The 27,612-nt window shown below is 45.8% G+C and overlaps 1 protein-coding gene across 9 annotated transcripts in view; it reads left to right on the forward strand.

The window, feature by feature from the left end:
• LOC111836572 (neurocan core protein-like) overlaps positions 1 to 27,612 on the forward strand; it is a 78,106-nt gene that overhangs the window by 13,504 nt on the left and 36,990 nt on the right. For 2 of the 9 annotated variants that reach the window (XM_023797958.2, XM_072704048.1), the window contains exons 1-4: positions 14,204 to 14,298; positions 19,022 to 19,101; positions 24,316 to 24,684; positions 27,332 to 27,506. In XM_023797958.2, the coding sequence (XP_023653726.2) occupies positions 14,276 to 14,298; positions 19,022 to 19,101; positions 24,316 to 24,684; positions 27,332 to 27,506 (647 nt within the window). In that variant the 5' untranslated portion in view covers positions 14,204 to 14,275. Of the gene's footprint in view, positions 1 to 1,424; positions 1,503 to 2,489; positions 2,915 to 3,420; positions 3,641 to 5,966; positions 6,393 to 6,554; positions 6,687 to 7,336; positions 7,346 to 13,647; positions 13,677 to 14,203; positions 14,299 to 14,966; positions 15,027 to 19,021; positions 19,102 to 24,315; positions 24,685 to 27,331; positions 27,507 to 27,612 lie in introns of those variants that run through there. The other 7 variants (XM_072704046.1, XM_023797957.2, XM_072704045.1 and 4 more) reach the window with 7 other exon arrangements.

Below are 27,612 nucleotides of genomic sequence, written 5' to 3' on the forward strand. Positions count from 1 at the left end.
TCATCCTCTGATTTATGAGGCACTGCCAGATAAATTGACAGTCATCTCTGGCATTATAATCTTGCTTCTGCCCTCTACCTGCCTGGTTTCTGGTCGTTCCCAGTGTCTCCTGCTTCACCTTACTCTGCCTCACAGTGCAGCCTTCTGCCAGCAGAACCAGGATTTAAAAATGCAGATTTTTAAAAAAATATAGAGTGGTCTCATTTTTTTCCAAAGCTGTGTCTCTCTCTATCTGTATGTATATATCATCACTGTCCAATGAATGTACTAATTAACATTTGCATTCATGACGTTTCTTTCCATGGATTACTTTATATTCTTAATGCTAACAACGTTGATAGCTAGATGGGGGGTGAGGGGTGGGGGACAGTCTAGTGTAAAGGCTGCTGGTTTTCCAAGATCACCAAGGCATAGGGGATCATCCATCGATCATTTTCGATTGCTCTTTCCTGAATTAACAAATTTGGGCCTCTATCATCATTCTCGTCTACAATTTCTATGAACCTGCATAGTGCAGAGTGGAAGTTTCATTCTCGCTATGAAATGACAAGCTTCAGTCCTGTGCTGACCATGGCTCAGTCCTATGACCCAATCACGAGGTGGAGAAAATAACTCACTCTACAGGCTGCAATTATGTTGTAAAAATTATGTTATATTTATAAATGTATAAATTTATAAAACTTATGTGGGCAATTATGTTATTAAAAATTGCTTCATCATTTTTAAGGCCCAATCAGGTCGCATTCAGCAAACATTGAAGTGGGCTTGTGAGATGTTGGGTGTTTTATATAAAACTATGTTAGCAAAAAGTATTGTTCCAATTAGGGGACCAATTGCTATTTCTAAATTAATTATAAGTGAAAAAGAATTTTAAAGAATATTTTTTGATGAAGGCCTCAGTGCAGCTGGATCAAAGATTACATATATTCACGCAAATATGCCAGCATTAATGCCATAACTGCTGTTTTTATTGCCATTTTGTATCAGTAGGAGTAGGAGATTTTATCCACCTACATTGCGATATCTAAACTGTCTACAATAATTAAGCAGGCTTTGTTTAAAATAAAAAGCAAAAATACTTCCCAGCAGATAGATTGTTAGACAGCAGCAGAGCCTGCTGTTAAGGTGGTCGATGTGATCTATTATTGAACACAAACCGGCCCCATCACTAGGACTATCAACAAATGGCTTATATCGCGCTTGTTAAATGAGGGAAGACGTGAACCAGATTCACAATCAAGGGCCCGTTTTCAATTGACTCTCTCGCAGCGGATGCTAGAGCTCCACACGTCTCCATGACAATGAAAACTTGGGAATGGCCTTCAGCGTCTCTTTTGCCAGTTTTTGGGTGCAGATCTGCCCAGTGGCTTTGAACCTTTGATAGCGTCGGACTCATTTAACAACTTTATTCATGTTTCAATCAGGCTGAGTGTCCACATGAAGATGCCTCTCGTTTGGATTCATACTGCGTGCTCCTATACCCTTGGAGTGACCATTCCCCAGTAAGTATTCCTGGTCATGTGACCCAAGGCATCCACTGTGCCCAGCTGATACCTGTTTGTGTATTCAGTCCGACGTGATGTGAAAGGAGCACCATTATTCAATGCCCTCTTGATTCACGATATATCACGTAAGCATTTCTATTCGTGGTGTACAACAGCCTGGAAGGTGAGTCCCATCGAAAGCCAGGATGTCAAATCAATTTTTTTTTTTATTATTTTAACTCTATTTCATGCCATGCACCCACAAAAACTCCCCAGGCAAATTCTAAAATGTACCTTGTCCCGAGCTGCAGATAATGTGCAGTCTATGATATCTCGTTAAAGGCTTCATGCTGTGTTTAAGTTAAAAAAAAAAATGAATGCCCTGAATACACAATTACCTAATCAGTCTTTGAAAACAGGCGCTTGTCTTTATGATGTGCATGACATTTTGTACACGTTCGACTTACAACTTCTGAATAAGCATAATTTCAACGTAAAATATTTAATTTCAGTTTTCCATTCCAATCCTACGCATTTATGAAATTCTGAGTATATTTTTGGGATCATATCAAAAGATAGGATGGGGGGGGGGGGTATATGAATAAAAAAATTAATTAAAACCCCATTTTCAGCCTAGATGACCAACCAGCACTGAGATTTTGTTTCGTGGCCTGAACAGAATATTGCAGAAAACCAGGTAAATTTAGGGCATCTTGGCAGGAGACAGTGAAGCCTGACAGTTAGTGTCCCAGAACCTGACATACGCTTTTCACAGAACAGAATTTCCATAAAGTGGTTTATGATTCTTTTATTGCTTGTCAGAGGAGACATAAGTCATTTTATAACTTGCCAGTGTGATAGAAGTATTTTCTACCTCATAACAGTTGCATATTAATGGAACGTAAGCACAAACTTTTATTATAATGAAATCATTAGATCTTATTATGAATTACTAGTGATTAAAACAAGAGCTTCGTGAAATATTACTGCTCCACAGAGTACGCCCTGGATGACTGGCTGTAAAGGGGGGCTGGTTCTGTTAACCTTTCTTCTGGAAGGTGATGACAGTACCGCCATGAAGACTTGGTGATGCTGCAGAGATCTGGCTTGCGCCTTGACTCCGGATTCTATGTGTGTTGGAGCCTGAAGAGCTGCTCTTGGATGACACAGTCCTCTTGCAGATGGCATTGGATACAGTGTGGATGGGAGGGGGGGCTTGGGTCCTAAGAATTTGGCTGTTGTGGTCGTCCAAGGCCCCCAGCTCACCTTGCAGTGGCAACTGGCAGCGACTTGTTTTCAAGTTAATTACATAATTACAGAGCCACACCAGTGTCCCCATCTGAAGCGGTCTCTTGGAGGTTCGTTCTGTCGCTGTACCCAGTGAGCCTTCACACAACTACATCTCCGCAGCTCTGGTGTCCACAAGCATGGTGAGTAGGGAAGAGAAAAGGCGTCAGTGTGAGCTGTAAGTCAGTGTGAGCTGTAAGTCAGTGTGAGCTGTAATGCATTAATGCACCAGCTACAGTAAATCACACGCAGAGATGCTGGGGGGTTTTTGGGCTGCGGCCAGCAGGCCCCGGGCTGACAGAAAGCCCCTTTGGCGGCTCCCAGTGTTTGCAGGTGGAAGAGGTGTTCACCAGTGCAGGATCCCGCAGACCACGGGCACATGTTCACTGCACTCACCACACACTCTTTCCAAGTCAGCGGACACTGCAAATCACCACCACAGCACTACCACTGCATACCACTGTTGTTATGATGGTGCAGAATGTGTTTTTTCATGTGGAAAGCACAGCCATTTAGATACATTTAATATATTTTATTTGTTTTACGAAATTTATTATTTGTAACATTACATTTTTTACTTTTGATATTAACAACAGTCCTATTTAATAACTACAGTTCACTCTACACATCCCACACAAGGTGATCTCTGTCCTCTCCATTAGTTCTCCATCATTCACAAGCTTTTCATACATCCTAGCTTGCTCTCCTTTTAGTTATATACAGGTGACAGCAACGCTTGGGGTCTGAGTGGAGGGTCAGGCCATTTATCCAGCAGCCAGGAGCAATTTTTCTGGGGGTTAAGGGCCTTGTTCCAGGGCCCAGCAGCAACGTGACTATTAAGCCAAGCATGAGATTCGACCCGGTGACAGGTAGGGAAGCACAAGACCACAGAGCCACACTCAAAGTGGGCTTTGTTCTTTGTTAAATTTTTATGTTTAAGTTTTAAATAAATGCGTGAGGCTTTTATTTAAAACTGATAAAAGCTTGCTGTTATCCTGGGTGGGTTTATATCGGGTATCTACTTCCGATGTCTCGCGTGGACGGAGATAATGGTCCGCTAATTACCGGTTCATTCGAAATGAAAGCAGCTCTTTGGCAGGTCAAACGGGGACTCGCTGAGCGTTTACACCCGGAGCAGGTTTTTTACCCCTTTTTGCAGCACCCCCTCGCCCCGTCTGTCGCCGACACCACGGCAGCAGGCTGATTGACTTCATGCTCCTCTGTCCCCAGCCCTGGCTCGCTGCCCAGCTTCCTACACACCGTTTTTTCCAAGGTGGGGGGGGGGGGAGAGTGCAGAAATACACCCCCGTCCTCCCATCTCCACCACACATAAACGCTCACCCGCTGTTTGCACAGAGACACAACACCTTCTGCAGCCTGCATTTGCATATATTTTCCTGTCACTTTTATTTCCGCAGATCTGACTTTTAAGCGTGTTGCTATAAGGCTCTTTTTCGCACGAAGGCTAAGATTTATTTCTGCATCTGCAATTACTATCATAAATTTTATGTCTTAATTCATAAGCCTATAAAATACACGCCAAAGTGCTCCCCGCCTCCCTCCAGGGGAAGTTTTACAGACGGATCTTGATCTTGGTTTTCCTTTATCCTCACGCTTGCTTGTAAATGGCGGCGTTCAAAGCCCGACTAGATCTGTCTTCCTTTTAGCTTTCTGAACCTGTTGCGAAAAGTCAAATTAGCCTAAGAAATACATGCATTTTTGCCAGAGTCCCATTTGTATTCATTATAAGCCCGATACACTGATATGATAGAGGTACAAACTGTTAATCCTAAGCCCGGCTTGCTTTACACCGCAGAGCAAAGCATATGTATGTAGTAACATCTGTGCTACAGGGAGACCAAATATGTTATAACGGATTCATGGTTTCGGTTGGCACAAACCTCTGTAGGTGATCATTAGCATATCGGTGTTTTATCTTTGGTCAATACAGTCAGTGTTGTGGTGCAGTCATATAGTGTTATTAGGTCCAATTGACATTATTAGTGTTATTAGGTCCAGTTGACTACCACGCTTTAATTTTGCCTTGCGCTATCTTCGTGCTGTTAAATATCGACAAGCTTACTCCATGCCTATGAATCCAAGGTGCCGCTTCAGTGGCAGGTGCAAAATGAGAGCGGTAAACAGAATGATTCACAAAGATGTCAGACAATAAAACCCTGCACAACATAATTATGTTGTTGACAGCACCATTAAATCTGCGTCACAGATTAGAATAAGTCTGTAGGCTGCCTCAAGGTGTTTGGTCAGATTATCAGCATTCAAAATGACTACTTAAAAAAGACAAAATGCAGGAATTAAGCGATGTCAGCCTAGATCTCTTAAACGTTTATTGTTATGTAGTCACTGGCTGATTTCTTATCCAGTGCAACCTACAGATTCTTGAAGTAGCAGCATGTTTCAAATAAGTACTGCTAAGTAGCGTCAGATTCTGCTATTATTCCCATAAATGGCACTTGAGCAGACTGCTTTTTGGTTAATTACTAAAATATGAATGCTTGTCCCTGTATGGAGCTGGAATGTAGTTTCACTAGGCTGTTGTGCATTTTCCCTCATGACTCATGAGAAATGAATGCAGGAGGCTGGTTTGTGGAAAACCAGAAATAAAGTTCACTTGATGGATTAATAATTAATATATAGGCATCCTCAGTTGCAGAGGTAAACAACATAAATTGATGTATTCATCCTTAATCCCCAAACGCGTAAATAAATAACAACGAAAAAGAAATTTTGTTGCCATGGAACCTCCGAGATATAAAAAAAAAAACAACCTAGAAGCAGAAGTGTTCAACGGGTGACTAGTTTATGTGGCCCTTTCAGACTTGCTTTTTTGGATTACTTATAAAGTAAATTATATAGGTCTTCATATAATCATGCTGCAGGGGTGTCGTTATATGCCTATTTTAGGGGGCCTATAGCCCCCGAAAATGCCCCCCTCCCAAATAAATGTATATTTATTGCCTTAAGTCATGGATAGTTTGCCATCGACCCCCCCCCCACCTTTTTCTAAAAACTCGTCCCCCCTATCCATTCATCTCTAACTATGCCCGTGGTCATATTTACACTATACCCAAATGCGCATGATTAAATTACGCATTATAAATTACGCGCTATTTCAGTATACAGTATAACAAGTTCATAAATTATATAGTGTCTTATGTTAATGGGGAGTTAATTATAATACTTGAAAGGCACCTTTCCTCAAGTTAATACATCATAATAACTGTATCACTTTATAAACGTCTTGTTAGGTCAAAAAATACAGCTAAAAGGTCATATTTTATTTTAATAAGTAGGTTCCATGCAAAATTTATTGAGTCAGGATTCGCAGGTGAAAGCGTCTGTAAACCAAAGGATTAACTGTAATTAACTGATTTATCCCCTCGTGCCGGTGCGTTGTGTGCAAGAAGTAAATAATTAGCAAACACATAAGCCATATATTGGTAAAATCGCACCCCCGCTTTGCACCTACTAGATCCCCAGCCTCTGGTGAATCTGTTTCTTGTTCGCTGCCTTTTGTTCAGCATCGTAATCTGTTTCCAGCGAGTGAGGAGGAACACCGTCGGCTGCATCCTGCCCGAGCGGAACCCCGATATGTCTCAGGTAATTCCGGATTTGTTTCCTTACTGCCAGAGATCTCAAACGCCTACGGTCACTGTGTTTTGGGACATAAGTATTATTTCATTTTATTTTTTTCTTCCTCATTATTTCTCCACCCTTTAAAACTGCTATCTTTCGGTATCGTACGCCTCTACTGGCTCACAGCATTGAAAGCATCAGAGAACAGCAAGGGATCACCTGCGCCGAAGACCAACCTTTCACTTAAAACAAGAACCGCTTCATTTTCCGGACGCTCGGACCGACTGATCCCGGCGCTGCAGACCTTCACCGAAACAGGTAATTGCAATTTAAATAAACGCGAGGTTTTGCTTGTTCTCTTTAAAAAATATTTTCTGTCATCACTGTGTGTCCGAAATTTCTCTGTATTTTTAATTGCAGTTATTGCATTTTATTATTGTCATTTAAATCATAAATGCATACACGTCCTTGAAAGTTATATTTTGCAATTGTCCGGTTAGTACTTACATTGTACTCCAGTTTTTAAAATGCAAAGTGACGTGATTGCTCAAACACCGAACTGTCTCCGTTTGTATCTAATTTCTGTTCGCAAACCTGAAATGTGGATATATAAAACGCTACAAAGTATGAAAAATATGCAACAATACGGTCTACTTTAGTCTTATTGCACAGTTTAAATGTAACAAGACATTGCCGAATTCATTATCTGAGCACGCGGTTTTCCCTAAGATTCGACTTCATCATTAAAAAATAACATGCATCACTAAATATTCACACTAGATATTGCCCAGGGATTAACCACCTTTCTATTGTGCGAGCTTGTTCTTTCGATATTATACGTGCACGATAGTTGTAAAACCATGAATGAAATGTAGCTTTCACTGAAGTGTTCGGTAAGATGTATTCTGAGCCTTGGATGAAGGATTTCTTCGATATGTGCCTTTTAAATAAACCAGAAGATCGAGGAAAATGAGCAGGTATTCTTTAAATCGAAAAAATATGTTTATGTTGACGAGCTAAAGGTGAATTATCACAAAACCTGTGCAATCAGGAGCAGGTTTATGAGGAATAATATTGATGAGGTGATAGAGACGCGCGGTTAAACTCTCTGGAAAGAGCAGAGAGAGATTTCGTTGACTCCGGAGTGGTGATGGAGGAGGCGCGCTCTCCATCCATGACGGTGCCCTGTCAGTAACATCCGTGCGTCCTGCGTCAAACAGGGAATCTCTCGAGTCAGGGTCGCTCGTGCCTTGTACGACAATGCAAGCGCGTGTAAGCGCGAGGCGGTCTCCGCATCTTCAGCGTACTTGCTTCTCAGCTGCGCGTGTCTTCCGGTATTATCGCGCGCCTGACGTGCGGAGTGAGTGGAGTGACATATTTAGGAGTAAAGTAGGGATACCCCCTAGGGGGGATGTTCTCTTTACTGCCTTCGGATTGCTATATGGTCGAGTCAGAAAGGGAGTATGGGTTGACAGATCACATCTGTACAGCTCTGCTGTCACACCTGCTTTGTGAGTGAGTGTGTTTGTGTATAACTCAGAACTCTCCGCTCACAAGAGATGGAGGTTCCCCTATGCACAGTGGTAGGCTATATATTAGGTCAAGAATTCCTGGTTCACGGTTAAATTGCACTCGCCAGTGGGGCTTCAGCCAAAGACCCAAAAAACAAGGGCTGGTGTTCACTCCTCCAGAGATTATATGATCCAGTTAGAAGGGCAGGCTTGGTTCAGCGTGTTTAATTCTGTCTGGATGTGTGCAGGTTCACGGCCCAGTTGCTGGCAACCTGCCATCCGTGTAACAGCCCTCAGTCAGTGCGTCGTTCTTTATGGGCCCAATAAGGGAGGGGGCAAGACTGTAGGTGAGAATATGGGAATCTGCGTCAAACATGGAAACAGCTATGGCCCTCACAGGCGTGGGGTGAACTTCAGCAGAAAAAAGTCACTGGGGTTGTACCCCAAGGGTCTGCCAATTATACGCTACTGCTGTAGGTAATTGTACCTTTTAAGGTACAGATATGGACTATTAGGCAGACCTTTGAGGGTACAGCCTCAGTGACAGGCAAAGGAACAGATCGGTGCTCTTTTTTTCAGACGGCGTACTGACCTTAGAATGAACACTTCTTATCTTCCACACTGCAGTCTAGCGCCAGGTTCATAGCGACGAGAAGGGTGGACGAAATCATCCTTCTGTTTTATGGGCTCTGATCTGGTGGGGGGGGAGGGGGGGGCAGCTACCTGTGGGGGAGACTCGTAAGTGTAGCAATGTAGGCCCCGCTGTGGAGGAGTAACCTGCTGCTTCCTGCCAGTGCGTGTCTGCGTCTGTATTTAGAGGGACCTCCTCCTACAGCCTGTCACTCACCACAAGGGCGTTTGACTTGGACGTTGATTTCAAAGGCAATCAGGCGTCTCAGGCTGACACAGTCCCAGCAGGAGCTTTTACAGCTGAGCTTGTCCTTACAAACTATATTTAATCATATAAGACACTTATCTAAGTTGGTTGTGCAGTCCTACTGATTCAACGAGATATAATAATGGTTCCTGTAACTCTGTCAGGGGTCCAGCAGCAGGTCTTGGGACTTGCATTCGCCTTCTTTATCTTGCTTATCGAAGTCAAGAAATGTGTGTACTTAGAGTGTCCCATATGTATTAGTGGTGTGTTTTGCATATACTGGACAATGGGGGGAGTTGTAACAGCACGGCCACCTGTTTTATGGAGCCCATTAATTTCCTCAGCTCTGGTTCCTTGGTAGTGTTTACTCCGCAGTGTGCAGATCACTTGGGGAATTCTTGGTAGACTCAGGCTGGAATGTATCATTTTTAACTGGTCTGTGTGTCTTTTAAAACCATGAAGATTAAAATGTCAGTGACTCTCATTGACGGCTGGCTCCTGTATTGTACTGGACAGTAAGGTTTTCCCTTAACAGCACCTCCCACAGTGGAATGTGTCCTTGGGTGCTGGCCATTGTATTATCAACATGCACCGTGCGCTTTTTTCAGAGTATGTACTGAGTTATTTTGCAAACAGCTTATTGTTCAGTGACAGAGAGGCATACTCAAATCAAATCAAGCACAGCAGCTGAAAGGTGGTATTCGTGACAGCCAGGCTAGGCTGAGTTATCTGAAGCGTTTTCGTTTACACCTGCTTAAACTTGACGAGAAATTAGTCTGGATTTTTTGCAGATAATTGACTTATAAAATCATTTGCAATGTGTGTGACATATGGTGTTTTTGCTCTGCGTACTAAGATGGGGCAATGAATTCACCATGATTCTCCGTCCCTTGTTGACTGTTTAATTCATGCTTTTGAGACTGAGCACTCAAAATTATTGATAACTTAATATTTATAAATATTTATAAGACATTATGAATAATATATATTTCTGTTTTAGGAATGGTGATCTCTTTTAGTGGCAGTTTTGAACTTAAAAGGTCAAATTTGATTCATATACAGTACTTCATTTACATATACAATTTTATGTATGTTACTTTTGCCCATATTCATGCAGTTTTAATTAAGTGTTGCATGCACATCTCTCCACAAAAGTATGTATTTATACTGGATTTGGACCCAGTAAATAAATGCAAGGCAGATTCTCTTTCACCCTCGTACTGTATGTCTGCTTCCCAGATTTTATTTGGACTGACACTGAGGGCATCATAGTACTCTTGGCCACCAGAACATGGCGCACAGAACAGCTGGATCAAAGACTCAGATCCTGAGAGAGCTGCTGAATAGACGCTTGTTTTATGGCTCACAGGAACAGAGTGTGTGCTACCCGCAAAAAAATACTGACACCTAAACTGCTAATGGAAAACTACAGGCAGGTCAGGAGTCACCTAAACTATGTGTGTTACAAATGGAAACTTTACAGGCAGGCCAGAAGACACCTAAACTGCCTGTGTTACAAATGGAAACATTACAGGCAGGTCAGAGGACACCTAAAGTGCCTGTATTATCAATGGAAACTTTACAGGCAGGTCGGGAGACACCTAAACTGCCTTTGTTGCCAATGGGAACCTATGGGCTAGTGAGGTGACTGTGCTACTAAAAGAATGCCTTAGGAAGAGGTATCTAATCTAATTGTATCTTAAAGGTGAGGTGCTTTATCAGATGTAATGAATCCCTTTCGAAGTTCAGGATTGCAGTGACATTTCACATATTCTTCTTGCCCCTTGTAGAGACTCTCCTGTTCCTCTGAGCTGTCTCTCCGCTCTCAGTGGTTGTTCCTGTTCATCTCTCACCAAGTAGCACTCCTTAATTACTTAGTGGAGCGCATGCTGTTTTGCGCAGTGATAAAAGCCTATTATTTGTTGAGCTGTTTGTTCTGTTTGCCCTGATGTGTTTATCTCTTAATACCTCAATGAGCACGTTTGATGACTCATGACGCTTCCTCCACATACACTGTCTTAATGAAGCACATTTTCTCCATCACTATGTAGTGTGCTGGTTTTGTGGTGCATTTTTTTCCAGCGAGTGTGTGTATGCTGTACTCTGTGCAGATATGTGGCATATTTTGTCTGCCAGTGTGTGGACCGCTCTCCGTGCCAGCATGCAGTACCTGTTCGTACATTAAATGAGTCAGTCCATGCAGGGAGAAAATGAGCCTTCATCTATGGCAAGAAAAAGGATCAGGCTCTCAATATGCTTTCACTGCATATTACTGTGTAGCCCATAAACCGGGAACCGGAAAATTGTAAAAGACATTTCTGTATGTTTTATCTCCATTTCAGCTCCGTTGTTGTAGGGAGAAGAAAAGACTAGACCTGTCTGTGGGGAACAGTGGTACTGCATTAACTGCATAGAGTGTATTTATACAAATGTTATGCAGGCCATTGTCAGACAAAACGATGCTCCTTCTTTAGTGTATATTTTTTTCTCCCATGCTTCTTAAGATATATTACATACCAGAAATACTCCACTATTGCTAGGTGATTCCACGTCATTTTTAGATGGGATTGTATTCATTTTTACCTGTCCTCTACTATGATTAACCATCACCTACGTGGAAATGCAGATAGATAAATGAAGTGATGAGCCTGGAACAGAGAGCTTTTGGCTGCTGGTCAGCAGTGTCTCCTCAGGACCGCCTGTGCTGCATTGGAGCTTTGGAGCTTTGGCCTCAGGGTCTGACCACAGCTTGACTGCTGCTTTCAGCTCTCCGGCTGTCTTTGATGACTTCGAACAGACCGTCTGTCTCTGGGAAAGCTGGGTTGATTTTAGGCCAGAACTTAGGGATACTGGGAGTTTTGGCTTATGGGAGTTTTACAGAAGGAAAAATGATTGGTTCAGAGAGATAACCAATCACACTGTAGAAGAGGTGGGCCCAAGTAACTAGAGGAGGCAGGGCCAAGACATCTGATTGGTTGGTCCTGTTTCCTCTAGTTCAGGGGTCTCCAACTCCAGTCCTGGAGAGCTACCATCCAGTAGGTTTTCTATCCTACCTGGCTTCTGATGAGCCACACCTGTTCTCAGGTAAATACCAGGAGCAGGTGTGGCTCATCAGAAGCCAAGTGGGACAGAAAACCTACTGGATAGTAGCTCTCCAGGACTGGAGTTGGAGACCCCTGCTCTAGTTGCTTGGACCCACATCCTCTACAATGTGACTGGTTATCTCTCTGAACCAATCATTTTTCCTTCTGCCTTCAGAACATTTTTGTGTAAGTAAAACTCCCACGAGTGGAGTTTGGGAGCGAAGACACTGAAATTTGAATCCTCTTTTTTAGCGTGAGTAGGAGGGAGGGGGTACTACCTAACTAATATAAGGGTAAATTACCTGATTTATCCTACTGGGAAGGATAGTGTTATGCGGTGGAAAAGCGCCCTAAGATCTAAATGTCTTTAATGGGAAGCAGTTAAATGAGGTTCCTTCTATCCTCTGCACATCTCGCCCTGGAATGGTCCCCTATATATGATGTTTTTTCCCCTTCTGCCTGCTAACAGATGTTTTTTATGCACTGTAGGGTACTGTATATATGTATGCCGCTGGTGTTTGTTTCGTTCAGCACCATGAACCCGTCGTGCCCCCAGGTTGTATGTCTCCATGGGGCAGATGCTGAGCTCGCTGGAGTTTGCTGAGAAATCGCGTAGAAAATTTAGACCTAACGACCCATGCTGGCAGATTCTCAGGGGAGGAATGCAGCCTTGACTGGCACTCAGTATCTATAGCTGCTTCAAGCAGATGTGGGTAGTTCAGATCCAGAATGGAAAAATCCAGGCCAAGATTTTCTTTCAACCAACCAGTTGAGCATAAAGAGTCACAGTCACAGAGTACTCAACTAGTTGGTTGAAACAAAATCTTGGTCTGGATTTTTACTTTCTGGACCTGAACTATCCACCTCTGGTTACTTAGCTGGTCAGTATGGGAGTGGGATGCTGTCTGTCAGCCTGAACTCCCTGTGCTCAGATCAGCTTACAGTAGTGACAGTTTAGAATTCACTGGAATCCAGTGAGACACCTACATTTCAGAAACCCTCATTCGGCAGTTTTTATTCATAGTAATGATTTGAGCTATTTGCCAAGGTTATTATGCTGAGTGAAGAAAACAAAATATAAACACATTTGTCAATGTGTCCATATTCCATAACCACTTATGTAGCTCATGGTTGTGGTGAGTTCTCGCCGGAAATTCAGAATACAAGACACGGAACATGCTAGATGGGATGCCATTACAGTACATGCATATTGTAGGCATTTTATAGTTGTCAGTCCACCTAAACAGCATATCTCTGTACTCAGAGTAAACTGGATGTAGGAGGAGAACATGAAAACTCCACACGCATGGAATCGATCTTGTAATCGATCTCGAGTAGCACAAGGCCATGGCGCTGCTCATATTGTGCCACTGTTTGATTGAAGCTTTCAGACCCGCCTTTGATTAGCATTTGCACATTTGGCCTTATGGGTGTTGCTGCGTCGGGCTCCGCTGATCGTCAGCCGACCGGAGGACCTAAAGTGCTGTTACGCAGTGGCACGTCGGAGAACTTCTGGGAGTTTTGCTTACACAAAAAAATGTTCTGAGGGCATAACGAAATATAATGATTTGTTTAGAGAGATAACCAACCAGATTGTAGAGGATGTGGGCCCAAGCAACTAGAGGAGGTGGGGCCAACACATCAGATTAGTTGATCCCGCCTCTTCTAATTGCTTGGACCCACTTCCTCTACAATTTGATTGGTTATCCCTTCGAACCAATCATTTTTCTTTTGGCCCTCAGAACATTTTTGTGTAAGTAATACTCCCGTGAGTGAACTTCTGTCCCTCTGTTGTTGGCTTCATCGCCGAGCATTTATTCTCTGATGCAGAATGAGGGTATGACTTTGAGCATAAATCCTCCCTTTAAAGCTACTCATGTGCAGAAGCCTGAAGGCATCTCACTTAATTCCTGTTTTGTAATCAACACCAGCAGTATTCTGTGACTGACCCTCCAGTGCTCACCTGAGCTGATCTAATGAAAGGCATTACCTCACTTTCATTACATCATTACTGATGGAGGCTTCAGTCTAATTAACTGTAAAAAGATTGTTGGTTATCCTCCTTGTCAGAGTATAAATATGAGTTCGTTCATTTGCCGCCCTAAACACCCCCCGGGTAATTTTTAACGACCCCCCTCCCCCATTTGCTTTTCGCTACTGCTTTAGCGTGTTGCTGCCAATGACAAATACCCGCGACGATACATCTGAGAATCGTCGCTAATTGATTTATCACGTTGTTTGGACAATCCATTCAAACCTAATTATCCGCTCGCTTTGCACTCGAAAAGCGACTGGTGGGGGGAAAAAGGACGGGGGCGGGAGGGAACAAGCGTGCGGCGACGTCAGAGAAATAGCCGGGAAGCGAGAGAAACGAGGCCGTCTTTTTCCGAGGGCTAAATTTGCAGGCTGCTTCGTAGTCAACTGACAGGAAGAGAAATGTGTGAATGGGCGTGGTTAAGGTATGCGGTGAAATAAACTAGAATAAAAGATGCTATGAGTTATTCTACTGTGAGATTATCTTTAAAGACGTAGAACGGTTAAGTGAGACCCCAATAAATCAAGAGCGATGTGAATTTCAGCAGCTTGTGAATACACTGGCTATGTACAGGGGGTATCTCGTAAAATTTAATACGTATTAATACGATGTTACTGACTAACATACATACGCTGCCCGCGCGCTGCGTGCGTGTTGTACTCTACGGTTTCATCACGAACGGCCCCGGGACGCGAAGCTGTTGCTTAAAGTCACTGATTTGTTTACATGCCCTCGGCCCAGTGGCTCTGTGTAAGTGCCAGGCTCCGTCTCCGCAGTCTGAACACATGCTGGAGACGCGTGTCCTATGAAACCCCCCTGTCCCCTTCATGGTCTGTCAGCGGGGAGTGCTGTTAATTCCAGGATACTCAAGAAAGAACTATGCAAAGCATTTTAAGTGAATGTGTTAGACATATAGTAGTAGTAGTAGTAGTAATAATAGATACTACTACTACACTAACACACTATTATTGTTATTATTATTATTATAGGTACAGCATTCATTTGCGGGAGTCCCTTTAATCCTGAGCTGACTCGTTTCACACCTCTTTTATCTAAGCCTGTGAGAAGCATCTGGTGACTCCTGGCTCATTAAGTGCTGCGGCCAAGGTCCATGTGACGCGTTTTAAACGCAGCCTGTGGGACCACTTGCAGGTACCTTGCCTCCGAAGCAATTCTTCAACCTCTGAGAGTCTCTCACACAGTGTGACAGTCTCCCACCTTTCCCCTAACCCTGCCAATCACCAATTCAAAGTTTTCCTACTAGCTATGGCACTATTTAAAAAAACTTTTTTTTTTCCCCCCCTGGAAAGAGCAGTATTGACTGGCTTTTGCTTTGTGCTAAATCTCTGTGTCCTTCGTCACTCTGGGCGCCCCTGAGCTTTATCTCTGTCCTCCTGCACCTACCCCCTGACACAAACACTCCTCCGTTCTTCATCTTTATGACTCTCTCTTTTGATACCTGCCTTGCAGTTCTTTCATCTGTCACTGGTTCTCCCTTTGAAGAGTCCTCCCGGGGCTTTGAGAACCTGTGTGTGTCTTTACGGCTTTTTCCTAAGGGCCATGCCGCGATTGTTTACGGCTTTAATTAAAATCAACAAAACCGGCAAGAGTTTGTCATGTTCTCACTTTGAGCCGTGGCTGCAGAAAGCACCCAGAAGGCAAAGCCGGGGCGTGTAGCATAATTAGGAAACCTTTCAGGACGCCCCCCCCCCCCACGTCCCCTGATCATGGACGGGGACGTGTGACAGCTCAGGGCATGATTTCCCTTGAAGTGAGTCATCACAGGGATGATAAAAACCAGGGCTCCCCGTCATCCCTCCAAAAGCAGAGCTGAAATATTCATGCCGCCTTTGAGTTGAACAAGGACAGCACCTTTCGACGCGCTCCTGCCTTTATGCTTACCCCTTATCATGCTGCTGGTGTCTGACTCCGTCAAGCCACTGGTAAATCAGGCCTCCTCTGTCGTCTTGCTATTGTCTGGGGGCCTGATTGTGAAAGCTGAGGGTTTATTCCAATCCAGGAAGTTTCATCAGCGTGTATATTTAGCACCGACGGTAACAGGTTGCGTGAGTGTGATGTCCGTGTCTCAGGTGTGTGGAAGCACAGCTAGTGGTGTATAGCTTTTAAAGCAATTTGCAGCCGTTCTTCACCCATTGTGTCTAAGTCATTATGGTCTTCATCTAACGAAGTGATAGGAGTGATTTGAGGGAGTCTTTTCCAGGTTGGGGTGTCTGGTCAGTTGGAAACAGAGCTTGTGACAGAGGTGACTTTTCCGCCTGAGCTCTTTGTCGTCATCCTGAGGGCTGCGCAGTGAGGAATGAATTGCAGGTGCATCCAGTTACCTTTGCTTGCTGCATGGCGGCATTCGCTGGCTTTGATGGCAGGAATCTCAATGACAGGAGGTCAGGACATGCTCAATATGTCACCTACCAACCCTTCCCCTGGTGCCAGTATATGTAGGTTTGCTTTTGTGCCGGGTATTTTATCATGTGGTATCATTTGTGGCTGTGTGTGCAGTGGACACAGGTTTGGTTGGTAAGTTGCAGGAACGTGCGTAGGGCAGGGGGGGGCAGGGGTCTGGGGGTGCCCGAGCACCTGCCCTTTTGCCCCAATGACTGAAAGTACACTTGAAAAGTCTGTGTTTGGCCCTAAGGTGCTGCCACACCTGGGCTACTGAACAGGACAGATGCAAATGAAAGAGTGTCTGTCTTGTTTGTGTGGGTAACAGCACTGGTTGAGCTACAGTTCTGCACGATTTATATGCAGAGAGAAGCCAACCTTTCGGTAACTGGTGTTTCACCACTGAGTAATAGAGTCAGGGTACATGGTGAAGCTTTTGGTGTGTGTGTCATGTTTATGGGGAGAAAGAGCCCAGAGTCCCAGAACGATCTGCAGGCCGGTCACATCCAACCGCGTTAAACGCAATCAGGGGAAATGGGGGCCGAAGGGCCGTGAAGAGGAGGCGGGAGGAAAGTGATTGGCCACGGCAGTAATGTGGCAGGCTGGGGGACACAGAGACACAGTGACACGCACAGGCAGGGTTATACACGGAGACACAGTGACACGCACAGGCAGGGTTATACACGGAGACACAGTGACACGCACAGGCAGGGTTATACACGGAGACACAGTGACACGCACAGGCAGGGTTATGCACGGAGACACAGTGACACGCACAGGCAGGGTTATGCACGGAGACACAGTGACACGCACAGGCAGGGTTATGCACGGAGACACAGTGACACGCACAGGCAGGGTTATACACGGAGACACAGTGACACGCACAGGCAGGGTTATACACGGAGACACAGTAACTCGCACAGGCAGGGTTATACACAGGGACACAGTGACACACACAGGCAGGGTTATGCATGGAGACACAGTGACACGCACAGGCAGGGTTATACACAGGGACACAGTGACACGCACAGGCAGGGTTATGCACGGAGACACAGTGACACGCACAGGCAGGGTTATACACGGAGACACAGTGACACGCACAGGCAGGGTTATGCACGGAGACACAGTGACACGCACAGGCAGGGTTATACACAGAGACACAGTGACACGCACAGGCAGGGTTATGCACGGAGACACAGTGACACGCACAGACAGGGTTATACACAGGGACACAGTGACACGCACAGGCAGGGTTATACACAGGGACACAGTGACACGCACAGGCAGGGTTATACACGGAGACACAGTGACACGCACAGGCAGGGTTATGCACGGAGACACAGTGACACGCACAGGCAGGGTTATACACGGAGACACAGTGACACGCACAGGCAGGGTTATACACAGGGACACAGTGACACGCACAGGCAGGGTTATACACAGAGACACAGTGACACGCACAGGCAGGGTTATGCACGGAGACACAGTGACACGCACAGGCAGGGTTATACACAGAGACACAGTGACACGCACAGGCAGGGTTATACACAGGGACACAGTGACACGCACAGGCAGGGTTATGCACGGAGACACAGTGACACGCACAGGCAGGGTTATACACAGAGACACAGTGACACGCACAGGCAGGGTTATACACAGGGACACAGTGACACGCACAGGCAGGGTTATACACAGGGACACAGTGACACGCACAGGCACGGTGATGCACAGAGATACAGCTTTGTCTCTCTTCAAAAGGACACTGCACTTGCACTTACAGCCAGCGCATATCTTTAATATGCGTCAGAATGGGCACCTTCTGGAATTGTGGGAAGTTTAGGGCGCCTTCAAACTTACAGGGACTGGGCTGTGTGGTAGGTGGTCATGATGGCAAGAACAAACTGGGAAAGTATTTCCATCTCAACATTGTGTATGTAAGCTTCAAGCAGGATGCCTTATGGGAATCAGGCAATCACAGAGGATCTAGAGAATCATTTGATCTGCAGCATGGAGCAGAGCATCTGGGTGGCATTCTTGCCTCTTTGCTGGCGACCAATACCCACAATCCCTCTCTGTCGGCCACCCATGAAGAAGGGATGGGAGCAGAATAACCTGCAGGAGCCCGGTGTTCAGCGATTGCAATCTGTGATGCTGTAAAATGCACAGCTGTGTGTGGAATGATCAATTACCCATAATGCTGTGAAAGGTCACTGTGCAGCCACTTCTCTCACTTTATCTCTCCATCTCTGGAATGAGAAAGCCACAGCCAGCAGACATCCTAATTCCTGCTAGCTGATTTTCAGAATGCTATAGATCACCACGTGGGGGATCCCGGGTGTGATGCTGTCTCTGTAGTTCTGTCCCGTCGCCTGACAACCTCAGCCTCATTTGAAGAAGGTCTGTGGGAGTTTTACTTACACAAAAATGTTCTGAGGGCAGAACAAAAAATGACTGGTTCAGAGAGATAACCAATCAGATTGTAGAGGAGGTGGGTCCAAGCAACTAGAGGAGACAGGGCCAAGACATCTGGTTGGTCCCTCCTCCTCTGGTTGCTTGGACCTGCCTCCACTCCAATCTGATTGGTTATCTCTCTGGATCAATCATTTTTCGTTCTGCCCTCAGAACATTTTTGCACAAGCAAAACTTCCATGAGCATGAAGAAGCCATAATGTTAGTAGTAGAGCTACCTCTGTATCCGTTAAAACTTTAATCATTAGTCCCTGCCTTCTTCTCGTGTCTCTCCCCAGGTCCAGCATGCTGAGAGAGGCTCCTGCGTCCCAGTTGCACACCCTTCTGTCCATCTTCCTGCACCTTCTGCTGGGATGGGGTAAGTTCCCCTGGGACTTGCTCCGTTTATGTAGACAAGGGCAAAGTCCCATCAGGGGCACCATCATTGATGGCCCTGGATGTCTCAACAGTGCATTGTGGGAAGTCTTCAGAAATCTTAATCCCCGCTTCTTGCATGCCGGTGGCTACAATCCATATATGTGGCAATGGGGGGGGATCCCTGCCTGAGTAGCACCCCCCCCCCCCCCCCCCAGCCAGCGCTGCACTGCAGGTTAACCATCCACTGCCTAGACTTTCCCACAGATCCATTTTCTTCTCATTAAATCTGTGCCCTTCCAGTTTTTGCCACCAGCTCAAATAAATTAAAATGGAAAGCAGGGACAGATCCCTTGTGCACCTCTGTACTCGATAGCTGTGGCTTTAGGTAAAGAAAGATAAATGCGGCGATACTGCGCAGGGCTGCCTGGGAGAGCTCATCAAACGGCGGGCGACACGGAAGCGACCCTGACAGCAGCTGGTGCAGGACGGCCAGCGGGAATATACAGTGGAGGAGGGGCGGGGCTTATTTAAAGGCACGGGACAGAGGTGACGAAGGGGCCGTGATCATCGATTCCAGGGGAAGCGGTTCTCCCCCCAAGCAGGATTTTTTTTTGGGGCTGCTTTGCTGCAGTGGGAGAGAGAGCATAAGCAACCTGCTTACCAGGAACTTCCTGTTTGACCTTCTCGTTACCATGGGCTTTAGGCCATGCTGAGGAGGATGTTCCCATCCCCTGGCCAGGGCAGTTAGAGGCTATGCCCCGTTAGCAGTTACATAGGTGGTTTCCAGGCCCGTCGCCGTCCGGTCGCATGGTGCTGGGAAGCAGCGGATCCTGGCGGACTGCCGTAGCAGTTGGCAGATGTGGAAAGTTCAGGATCAGAAAGTACAAATCCAGACCAAGATTTTGTTTCAACCAACCAGTTGAGTACTCTGTGACTGTGACTCTTTATGGTCAACTGGTTGGTTGAATGAAAATCTTGATTTGGATTTTTACTTTCTGGACCTGAATTACCCATCTCTGGCAGGTGATATAAAAAATCATGTGAAGGACGGCCAGCAGTCTCTTCTGGAAAAATCATCCACTGCTGTCGTGTTTCAGACTGTAATCAAAGCTGCAGGTTAGACAGCCAGATGTGCTTCCTTTGTTTTCTGGCTTCTGGTGCTATACTGTAGGAAGTGCTGCTTCCACGTCTGATTGCTATAGAAAACGCCCCTTCGCCATCCGATCACTGTATGAAGCGCCGCATCCCTGTCCGATAGCTGTAGGAAGAGGCTTGCTTTTCTGTAGGAATTGCTGCTTCCCTGTCCGATCGCTGTAAGACGTGCTACTTCCTGTCCAATCGCTGTAGGAAGCGCCACTTTCCCATCCATTTCCTGTAGGAAGCATCGCTTCCCCGTCCGATTGCTGTAGGAAGAGGCCTGCTTTTCTGTAGGAAGCGCAGCTTCCCTGTCCTATCGCTGTAAGAAGCGCCACTTCCCCGTCCGATCGCTGTAGGAAGTGCCACTTCCCCATCCAGTTCCTGTAGGAAGCATTGCTTCCCTGTCCGATTGCTGTAGGAAGCGCCACTTCCCCATCTGACCACTGAAGGAAGCACTGTTTCCCCAAACGATCCACTCACTGTTCCAACAGACGTGGCTGTGTTTGACAGCCTCCACGCCCTCTGTCAGAGGGCAGCGCTGCTGTTTCAGCGTCCTGCTAGACATCGCCCACCCCCATGTAACCATGGTGTGTGACTGCGGTGCTTAACCGTGGTGCGTGACCACGTCCCTCGACCTAGAGCTGAAGTGAGAGCAGCCTCTGACCAGACCCTCACTCCACTGCCTCTGACTTTATTTTAAAAGCTGTGCTTTGTTAGGACTTCTGTGTATTTGAAAGATAAGCAGCGTTTCAATTATCTGAACCGGCCCTGGAGCTCGAAATGATTGGTTACCACGATGAGGACTATAAACGAATATGTCTTTTAAGGATATGTGTGCTTTTAAGTGCTCTGGCAGAAGCATGACCCTCGTTACAGGATCATTTTCTCCAGCATCACCCTGGCGTCCAGTTCCAAAGTCTCTGTTTTGTGGTACTTATTAGGGGTGAGGGGTGACGTAGATGTTTGGCAAAGTCGGCTCTTCACTCTAGTTATGTTAGATGGTTTAGCATGATGTATCTTCTGACTATTTCACGTGACCTTTCACCTTTTGTGTGCACTTATTCATCCCTGTAGGGCAGGCCTGGTCAATTATTTTCTGCGGAGGCCAATTCTGAGCTTCACTGTGTCAGCGGGGGCCATTTTTAATGACTATTTTCTTTCTGAATCATTTTTTATCTTTTGAGGAGGGCTCTTTTTTGTGCCAGTATGGAAGTAGCAGTTGTATTTGTGATTATTTGCCAGACTTGAACATAGAACTATACCTTTTTGTTTCATTATAATGATTGCGAGGGCCAGTAAAAATAGCTCTGTGGCCCATGGCTTTGGATCAGGTCTGCTGTGGGGGGAGGGGGTGCCCACCCGGCCAGCACCATCCCCCGGATTCCTGTACCTGAAAGACGTACATTGTGAGCATGTCTACATTTAGTCGGCTGAAGCAGTGTTTCTCCAGCACCCACAGACAGTCCGCAGACAGGCAGGGAGCTCAGGGGGAGAATAAATGTTGACCAGCTGTGGGGCCCGGTTGGGAAACACTGTGCTAGATGATGTCTCCAACATCTATCTCCCTTTTCATAACACATACTGTCTTCTAATTCCAACACATCATGTTAGAATGTTCCTGATAACCAGAAACAGGAGCACCTTAGAGATCCAGCTTACACCAATTGCACGTGATGTTGAGATGATCAAACTCTTTCCAGCGAGTATATTGTAGTGTCTCTGTGATCTATTAGACCAGTATTTCCCAATCAGGTTCTTAGGGACCCAAAGACAGTCCATGATTTTGCTTCTTCTCAGCTCTGTCAGGGAGCAGACCAACTGTGGGCCCCTGAGGACCGGGATTGGAAACACTAGACAATACCTACCTTAAGCCTTGCAGACTGGAACTATAACTGTAAAGAGTAAATGAAAGAAGTTTAACAAAAGCCGCCGCCTCTTTCAGAATTCAGTATCACATCCAACCTGGTGAAAATACTTCTTTCTACCCGATTGCGTTTCGCCTCTTTAACTGTCGGCGCGTCTTTTAGGCCGTTTCTGCCTTTGCCAGATTTAAGCAAAAAGCTGATTTTCAAACAAAGCACAGCTGTAGAAACATTTCCATCTAAATGCAGATTTTCCGTTTCTCGCGTCTTTCTGCTGAGCCTCATTATTCCGCCGTATGGGAATAGAGCCTTTGCCTTTAAGCAGTCATTTGCCTCTGAAATGGAGGCATATGCGATTGACTAGCTGGGATTTAGCGTTGCAAATTGGACGCGGGCAGCAGCGAGTACGACAGGGGATGGCACGTAAATACTAAACAAATTTCAGCCAAGTTGACAAAAGGGAGAGGGGGTAATCAGTCTGAAGTTGCAATTAATTCGGCGTGCATTTGTTTCGGTGCCATGAACGAACGGGCGCGGCGAGAGCGGTGAGGATAACTGGGATTGTGCTCGCCCGTGTTTGCCATGGAGGATGACAGCCAAGATTCATTATCAGGCGATGGCGGGGACCTGGTTCTCAGGTGGTGCCAGCACAGTGGAGGGGCGATGCACTGTACTGGGGGGCTGGTCTACACTCTGGGTCTGCTGGGAGGTGCTGTAGGGGGGTTGCTGAGCCCCCCTCCCCCCCTTAAGGGCAGATGAAACTAAAGGAATAGAGTGGAGGTTAGATGGATGAGACGTACTGTAAACAATCACTGACAAGAGGAAGAAGAGGTCTGTGGGTGATTGGATGTACAATTCTGTAAGGATTTGCAGACATCTCTGCGTACACGATCACGCCTTTCCACTACGCTACATTACACCATATTTCTACACCATCGCACCATTCCACTACATAATCACATACTCTCCACTACACTACTACACTCATATATGCTATACCATACTACTACACTACCACAATGTTCTACTACACTACACTACTACAGTCATATATCCTACACTACTCCATATTTCTACACGATCGCATCATTCCACTACATTACGCAACACCCATATGCCCTACACTACGCCATACTACTAAACTACTACAATCCCTCTACTACACTACAGTACTACACTCATATACCCTACATTACACCATACTATTACAGTATCATATACCCTACACTACACCACTATACTCATATACCCTACATTAGACCATACTACTACAGTACTGCATCAATCCACTACACTGCAGTACTACACTCATATACTCTACATTACACCATACTCCTACTCTGCCATATGGCTTCACTATACTAATACACCTTTTATACTACTTATATACAACTGCACCGCTTGAATATACCGTCCTACTACACAACTACACCATACTACTCTGGTGTGTATCACAGTACTATTCTACTCTGCTCAATCATCCTTTAACAAGGAAACAGAGCAGCAAGAACCCAGCAGTGTCTGGGACCCTGAGAGTATTGAAACTTACCTAGAAATGAATGACCTCGCTACTCCGCCTGCTGTCAGAGCCTCCCGCGGGAGCGCCTGACCTGCGGGAGCGCCTGACCCACGGGAGCGCCTGACCCGCCCCAGTCCCTTGTGTCCATTTGGAAATTACTTTTCACACTTTCCACAAGTGAACGGGATCATTTCCATGTTTTGTTTAGTGTTTAGTTTTGTTTGCTTCCCCCCATTATATCAGTAATGAATCTCCATGCCTCAGTGGCTGTGCTCACACATGAGAGGTTCCTTACTGGGGGGTTCGAACTGGTCGGGCGGGTGAGAATGAGCCGGCTGTACTGGCACAGAGCAGGCAAACCCCCAGAGGCAGAACCTTCCCCTACTGCTGTGTCTTCACACACTGGCTAATGAGTGTTTTTTTTGTGGGGGAGGGACAGGGGACTCGACAACAGGGGCAGAAAGGATTGAGGAATAACAGACATTAGCCTGTTGCTACAATTCTGGTTTGATATCTCAGCATAGACTAAAGATTGCAGGAAAAGGTCCATCCAATGGAGGGAATTTAAATCTTTAATTTCCCCAGTCCAAGCAGCGGCTGCTGTGACTGTGTATGTCCCGCCGCTCAGGGCCCCCTCCCAGTCTGACGTGGCTTATAATCAAGTCTGTACCCCCTCCCCCCCTGTCTCTCCTTACAGGTACGGCCGAGGTTGACGTGCCACGCTCTCACCCCGACCTGCGCCGGCCGCTGGCCACTAGAGTCACCCTGCCCTGCCTTGTTGCCCTGCCAGCTGTCCTCCAGCAGGGGGCAGCGCCCAGAATACGCTGGAGCAGGAAGCCAGGCTCAGGCGGAGAAGGGGAACAGCTGGTGTTACACACTGAGGATGGTGCCGTTCACGTGGAGAAGGCCTTTGACGGGCGTGTGTCCATGCCGGGCTACTCCGCGGACCGCTACAATGCCAGCCTGACCCTGACAGACCTGCGCTACAGTGACTCTGGCACTTACCACTGCAACATCACTGCAGGGATGGATGTCCAACAGGATACAGTGCCCCTAAAGGTCACTGGTAAGTACTGCAATGCTAATTGTGAGCTGTCATCATATGTACCAGTTCTGTTGTGCATGCAGTCAGTGTTCAAGCAGGTAAATTCAGACTTAATATTTCTATTCCTGTGCTAGTAACAACATGTGTGACACACATCATCATTATCTGCTTATATTATCTTTATTTTTATGTAAATGTACTTTGTGGGAGTGGTCGCGCTATTGCCTCACACATCTGGGACTACAGTTTGAGTGTCCAGCAGGGCTCCATGTATGTGGAAGTTTGCATGTTCTCCCTGTATCGTCGTGGGGTTTCCTCCGGGTACCCCAGTCTCTCCCCACAGTCCAAAAACATGCTGAGGTTAATTGGAGTTACCAGATTGCCCGTAGGTGTACATGTGTGAGTGACTGGTGTGTGTGTGAGTGACTGGTGTGTGTGTGAGTGACTGGTGTGAGTGTGAGTGACTGGTGTGAGTGTGAGTGACTGGTGTGAGTGTGCCTTGTGATGGGTTGGTGCCCCATCATGGGTTGTTGACCTGCTTTGCGCCCATAGGCTCCAGACCCCCCACGACCCTGAATAGGACAAATGGGTACAGAAGATGGATAAATGTCCGTTTGCTCAGTATTGTCTGGTCTCTGTGTCGTCAGTTGTCAGTCATGGAACAATGAGCACAGTTTTCACAAACACGTATATGTGACACAACTATAATATTTGTAGTTCCAATAATTGCATGAATATACATGAGCTCTTGATAAGGACTGACCATTTTGCTGTTCACTTGTTAATGAATGAGTTAAGAGTATATTGGAATGATGAGGTCATATGTGTGATTAGAAGAAATTGGCATATTTTACTAAGTTTATTGTCTTTATTATGTATTTTTTAATAACTGTTTTGGATAAACGCATAGGCAGCATGCTGTGACATTGCAAGCTGGCCACCATCTGATTGGCTAAAATGCGCAAAGATACCAGTGATCTCCATCAATATGCATGTATTATCTGAAAGAAAAAGGGCATAAATATTTTATATTATTCATTATTAGTAGTATCACATCACACATCATGCTGTATTGATGCAGTACTCAGTACTTGAAAATTTCCAACCACCTACTTTAAAAAGTACTATAGAACAGCGGAACAGAATGGATTTGTGATGTAAATTTACGTAGGCGCGTTCGATGCTAACATAACACAGCGGTTCTCACAAACTTGCTAGTGGAAATTAGCACACAGTAAGTCATGATGTACATTGTGTGAACCGTAAATAAGCGTCTCTTTGGATTTATGACACTGTTGCTCTCCAAACCCGGCAACGTCTTTACCGAGCCGACCTTTCTATAGTCGAGTGTCTATAGTCGTAATAATTGTCTAATATAACTGTTTAAATTTTACTGTTGACCTCCCATTCCCCCCCCCCCCCCCCCAATGTCCCCCTCCCCTGAAAATAACCTGAAGTCTCTGGTGTTTTTTTCCTGAGCACACAAAACATTCTTTATAACAATGTCAGTTAGAGATTATCATGAACCCCTATAGGTCAGTGATTTTCAACCCGGTCTTCAAGGATCCCCAGACAGTCCACGTTTTTGCTCCCTCCCAGCTGCCGACAGGAGCAAAAACGTGGACTGTCCGCCGGTCCCCGAGGAGTGGGTTGCGGAACACTGCTCAAGGTGTTTGGATGCATTCTGACACATTCAAAAGCTAAGTGTTGCATTTTCTTCTAATCATCACAACGCGTGGGGCTCTGAGTTTAATTATAAGGACTGAGATTGGGGGGATTCTTAGCTTTTTACCCAAAGGATATCTCCCGGCACAGGGAAACTAATCGTGGACTACGACAGCAGAATAAGAAGCCCATTTCTGTCCAGGTCTCTCCAGGGCTTAGAAGTAATTAGAAATTGCAAAATGCTTCTAACAATGCCTTACTCACTAATAATTCTCCATTCCCTTGTTAACTTAATTAACATGCATTAATAACAGCATATTCATTAGAGGCATTATGTCTGAGTGTTATGATTTTTTTTCTTCTTCCGCTTCATTCTGTGCCTCATAATAAGTTGTCCAACTGTCTCCAGTCAGCTCCAAAGCATTGATTGGCCCTGAGATGGTGTCATTGTAGCGGAGCAGTCATGGATCGGGCACATGCAAGGCCGCCCGCTTGGCATTTTCATGCCACGTTAAGCACATTGACGTGTTTGGAACGCCCCCGTTTGATTGTATGTTCCGGCATTTGCCCCAGCGAAAGAAGCGATCGCGATAGCGATGGGGAATGTTGACTTTCTCAGATATTTAAGGAAATGCAATTTAATAATCGCATGTGTGATTTTGTGTTTCGCTCAGCAGAAGGGAAGGATGTCATGCGACCTTGTGGTGCATGTTGCCGCATGTGGCCCCTGTTGGTCGTGTGTTTGCGTGTCGGTGTGTCATGGGGACTTGGGACGCAATGAATCATGGGATTGTTCTCGTTTGGCAAGGATGCAACCGATGTATCCTTGATATTTGGGGCAGGACAAAAATGACATGTGGAGATTTTTACCATCCTCTGCACTCCTGTTCTTGAGTACTGGAGCTAGCCTTGGGCAATGGAAGGTGACATAAAACATTTATGCGAGAACACAAGTACACATATTACCCATAAACACCCATGATGTCACTTCCCTTTCCCCTAGGTGTCGTGTTCCATTACCAGGCAGCCAATGAGCACAGGGGCATGTCTTTTGGCCACGCCCAGCGGGCTTGTCAGGATAACTCCGCCCTAGTGGCCACGCCCGCTCAGCTGCTAGCTGCCTTCCAGGACGGATTTGAGAGCTGCCAAGCTGGTTGGCTTGCTGACCAAACTGCCAGGTGAGATTCTGAGCAGATCTTCAGGGGAGGCCTGAACCCCGCCTTGCAGGTCCCGCCTGTGTTTTTATGATGTGCCCTGTTTCAGTCTTAAGTTCCTGATAGATGT

The sequence above is a fragment of the Paramormyrops kingsleyae genome, chromosome 21 (assembly GCF_048594095.1).
Source record: "Paramormyrops kingsleyae isolate MSU_618 chromosome 21, PKINGS_0.4, whole genome shotgun sequence".
Lineage (NCBI taxonomy): Eukaryota > Metazoa > Chordata > Actinopteri > Osteoglossiformes > Mormyridae > Paramormyrops > Paramormyrops kingsleyae.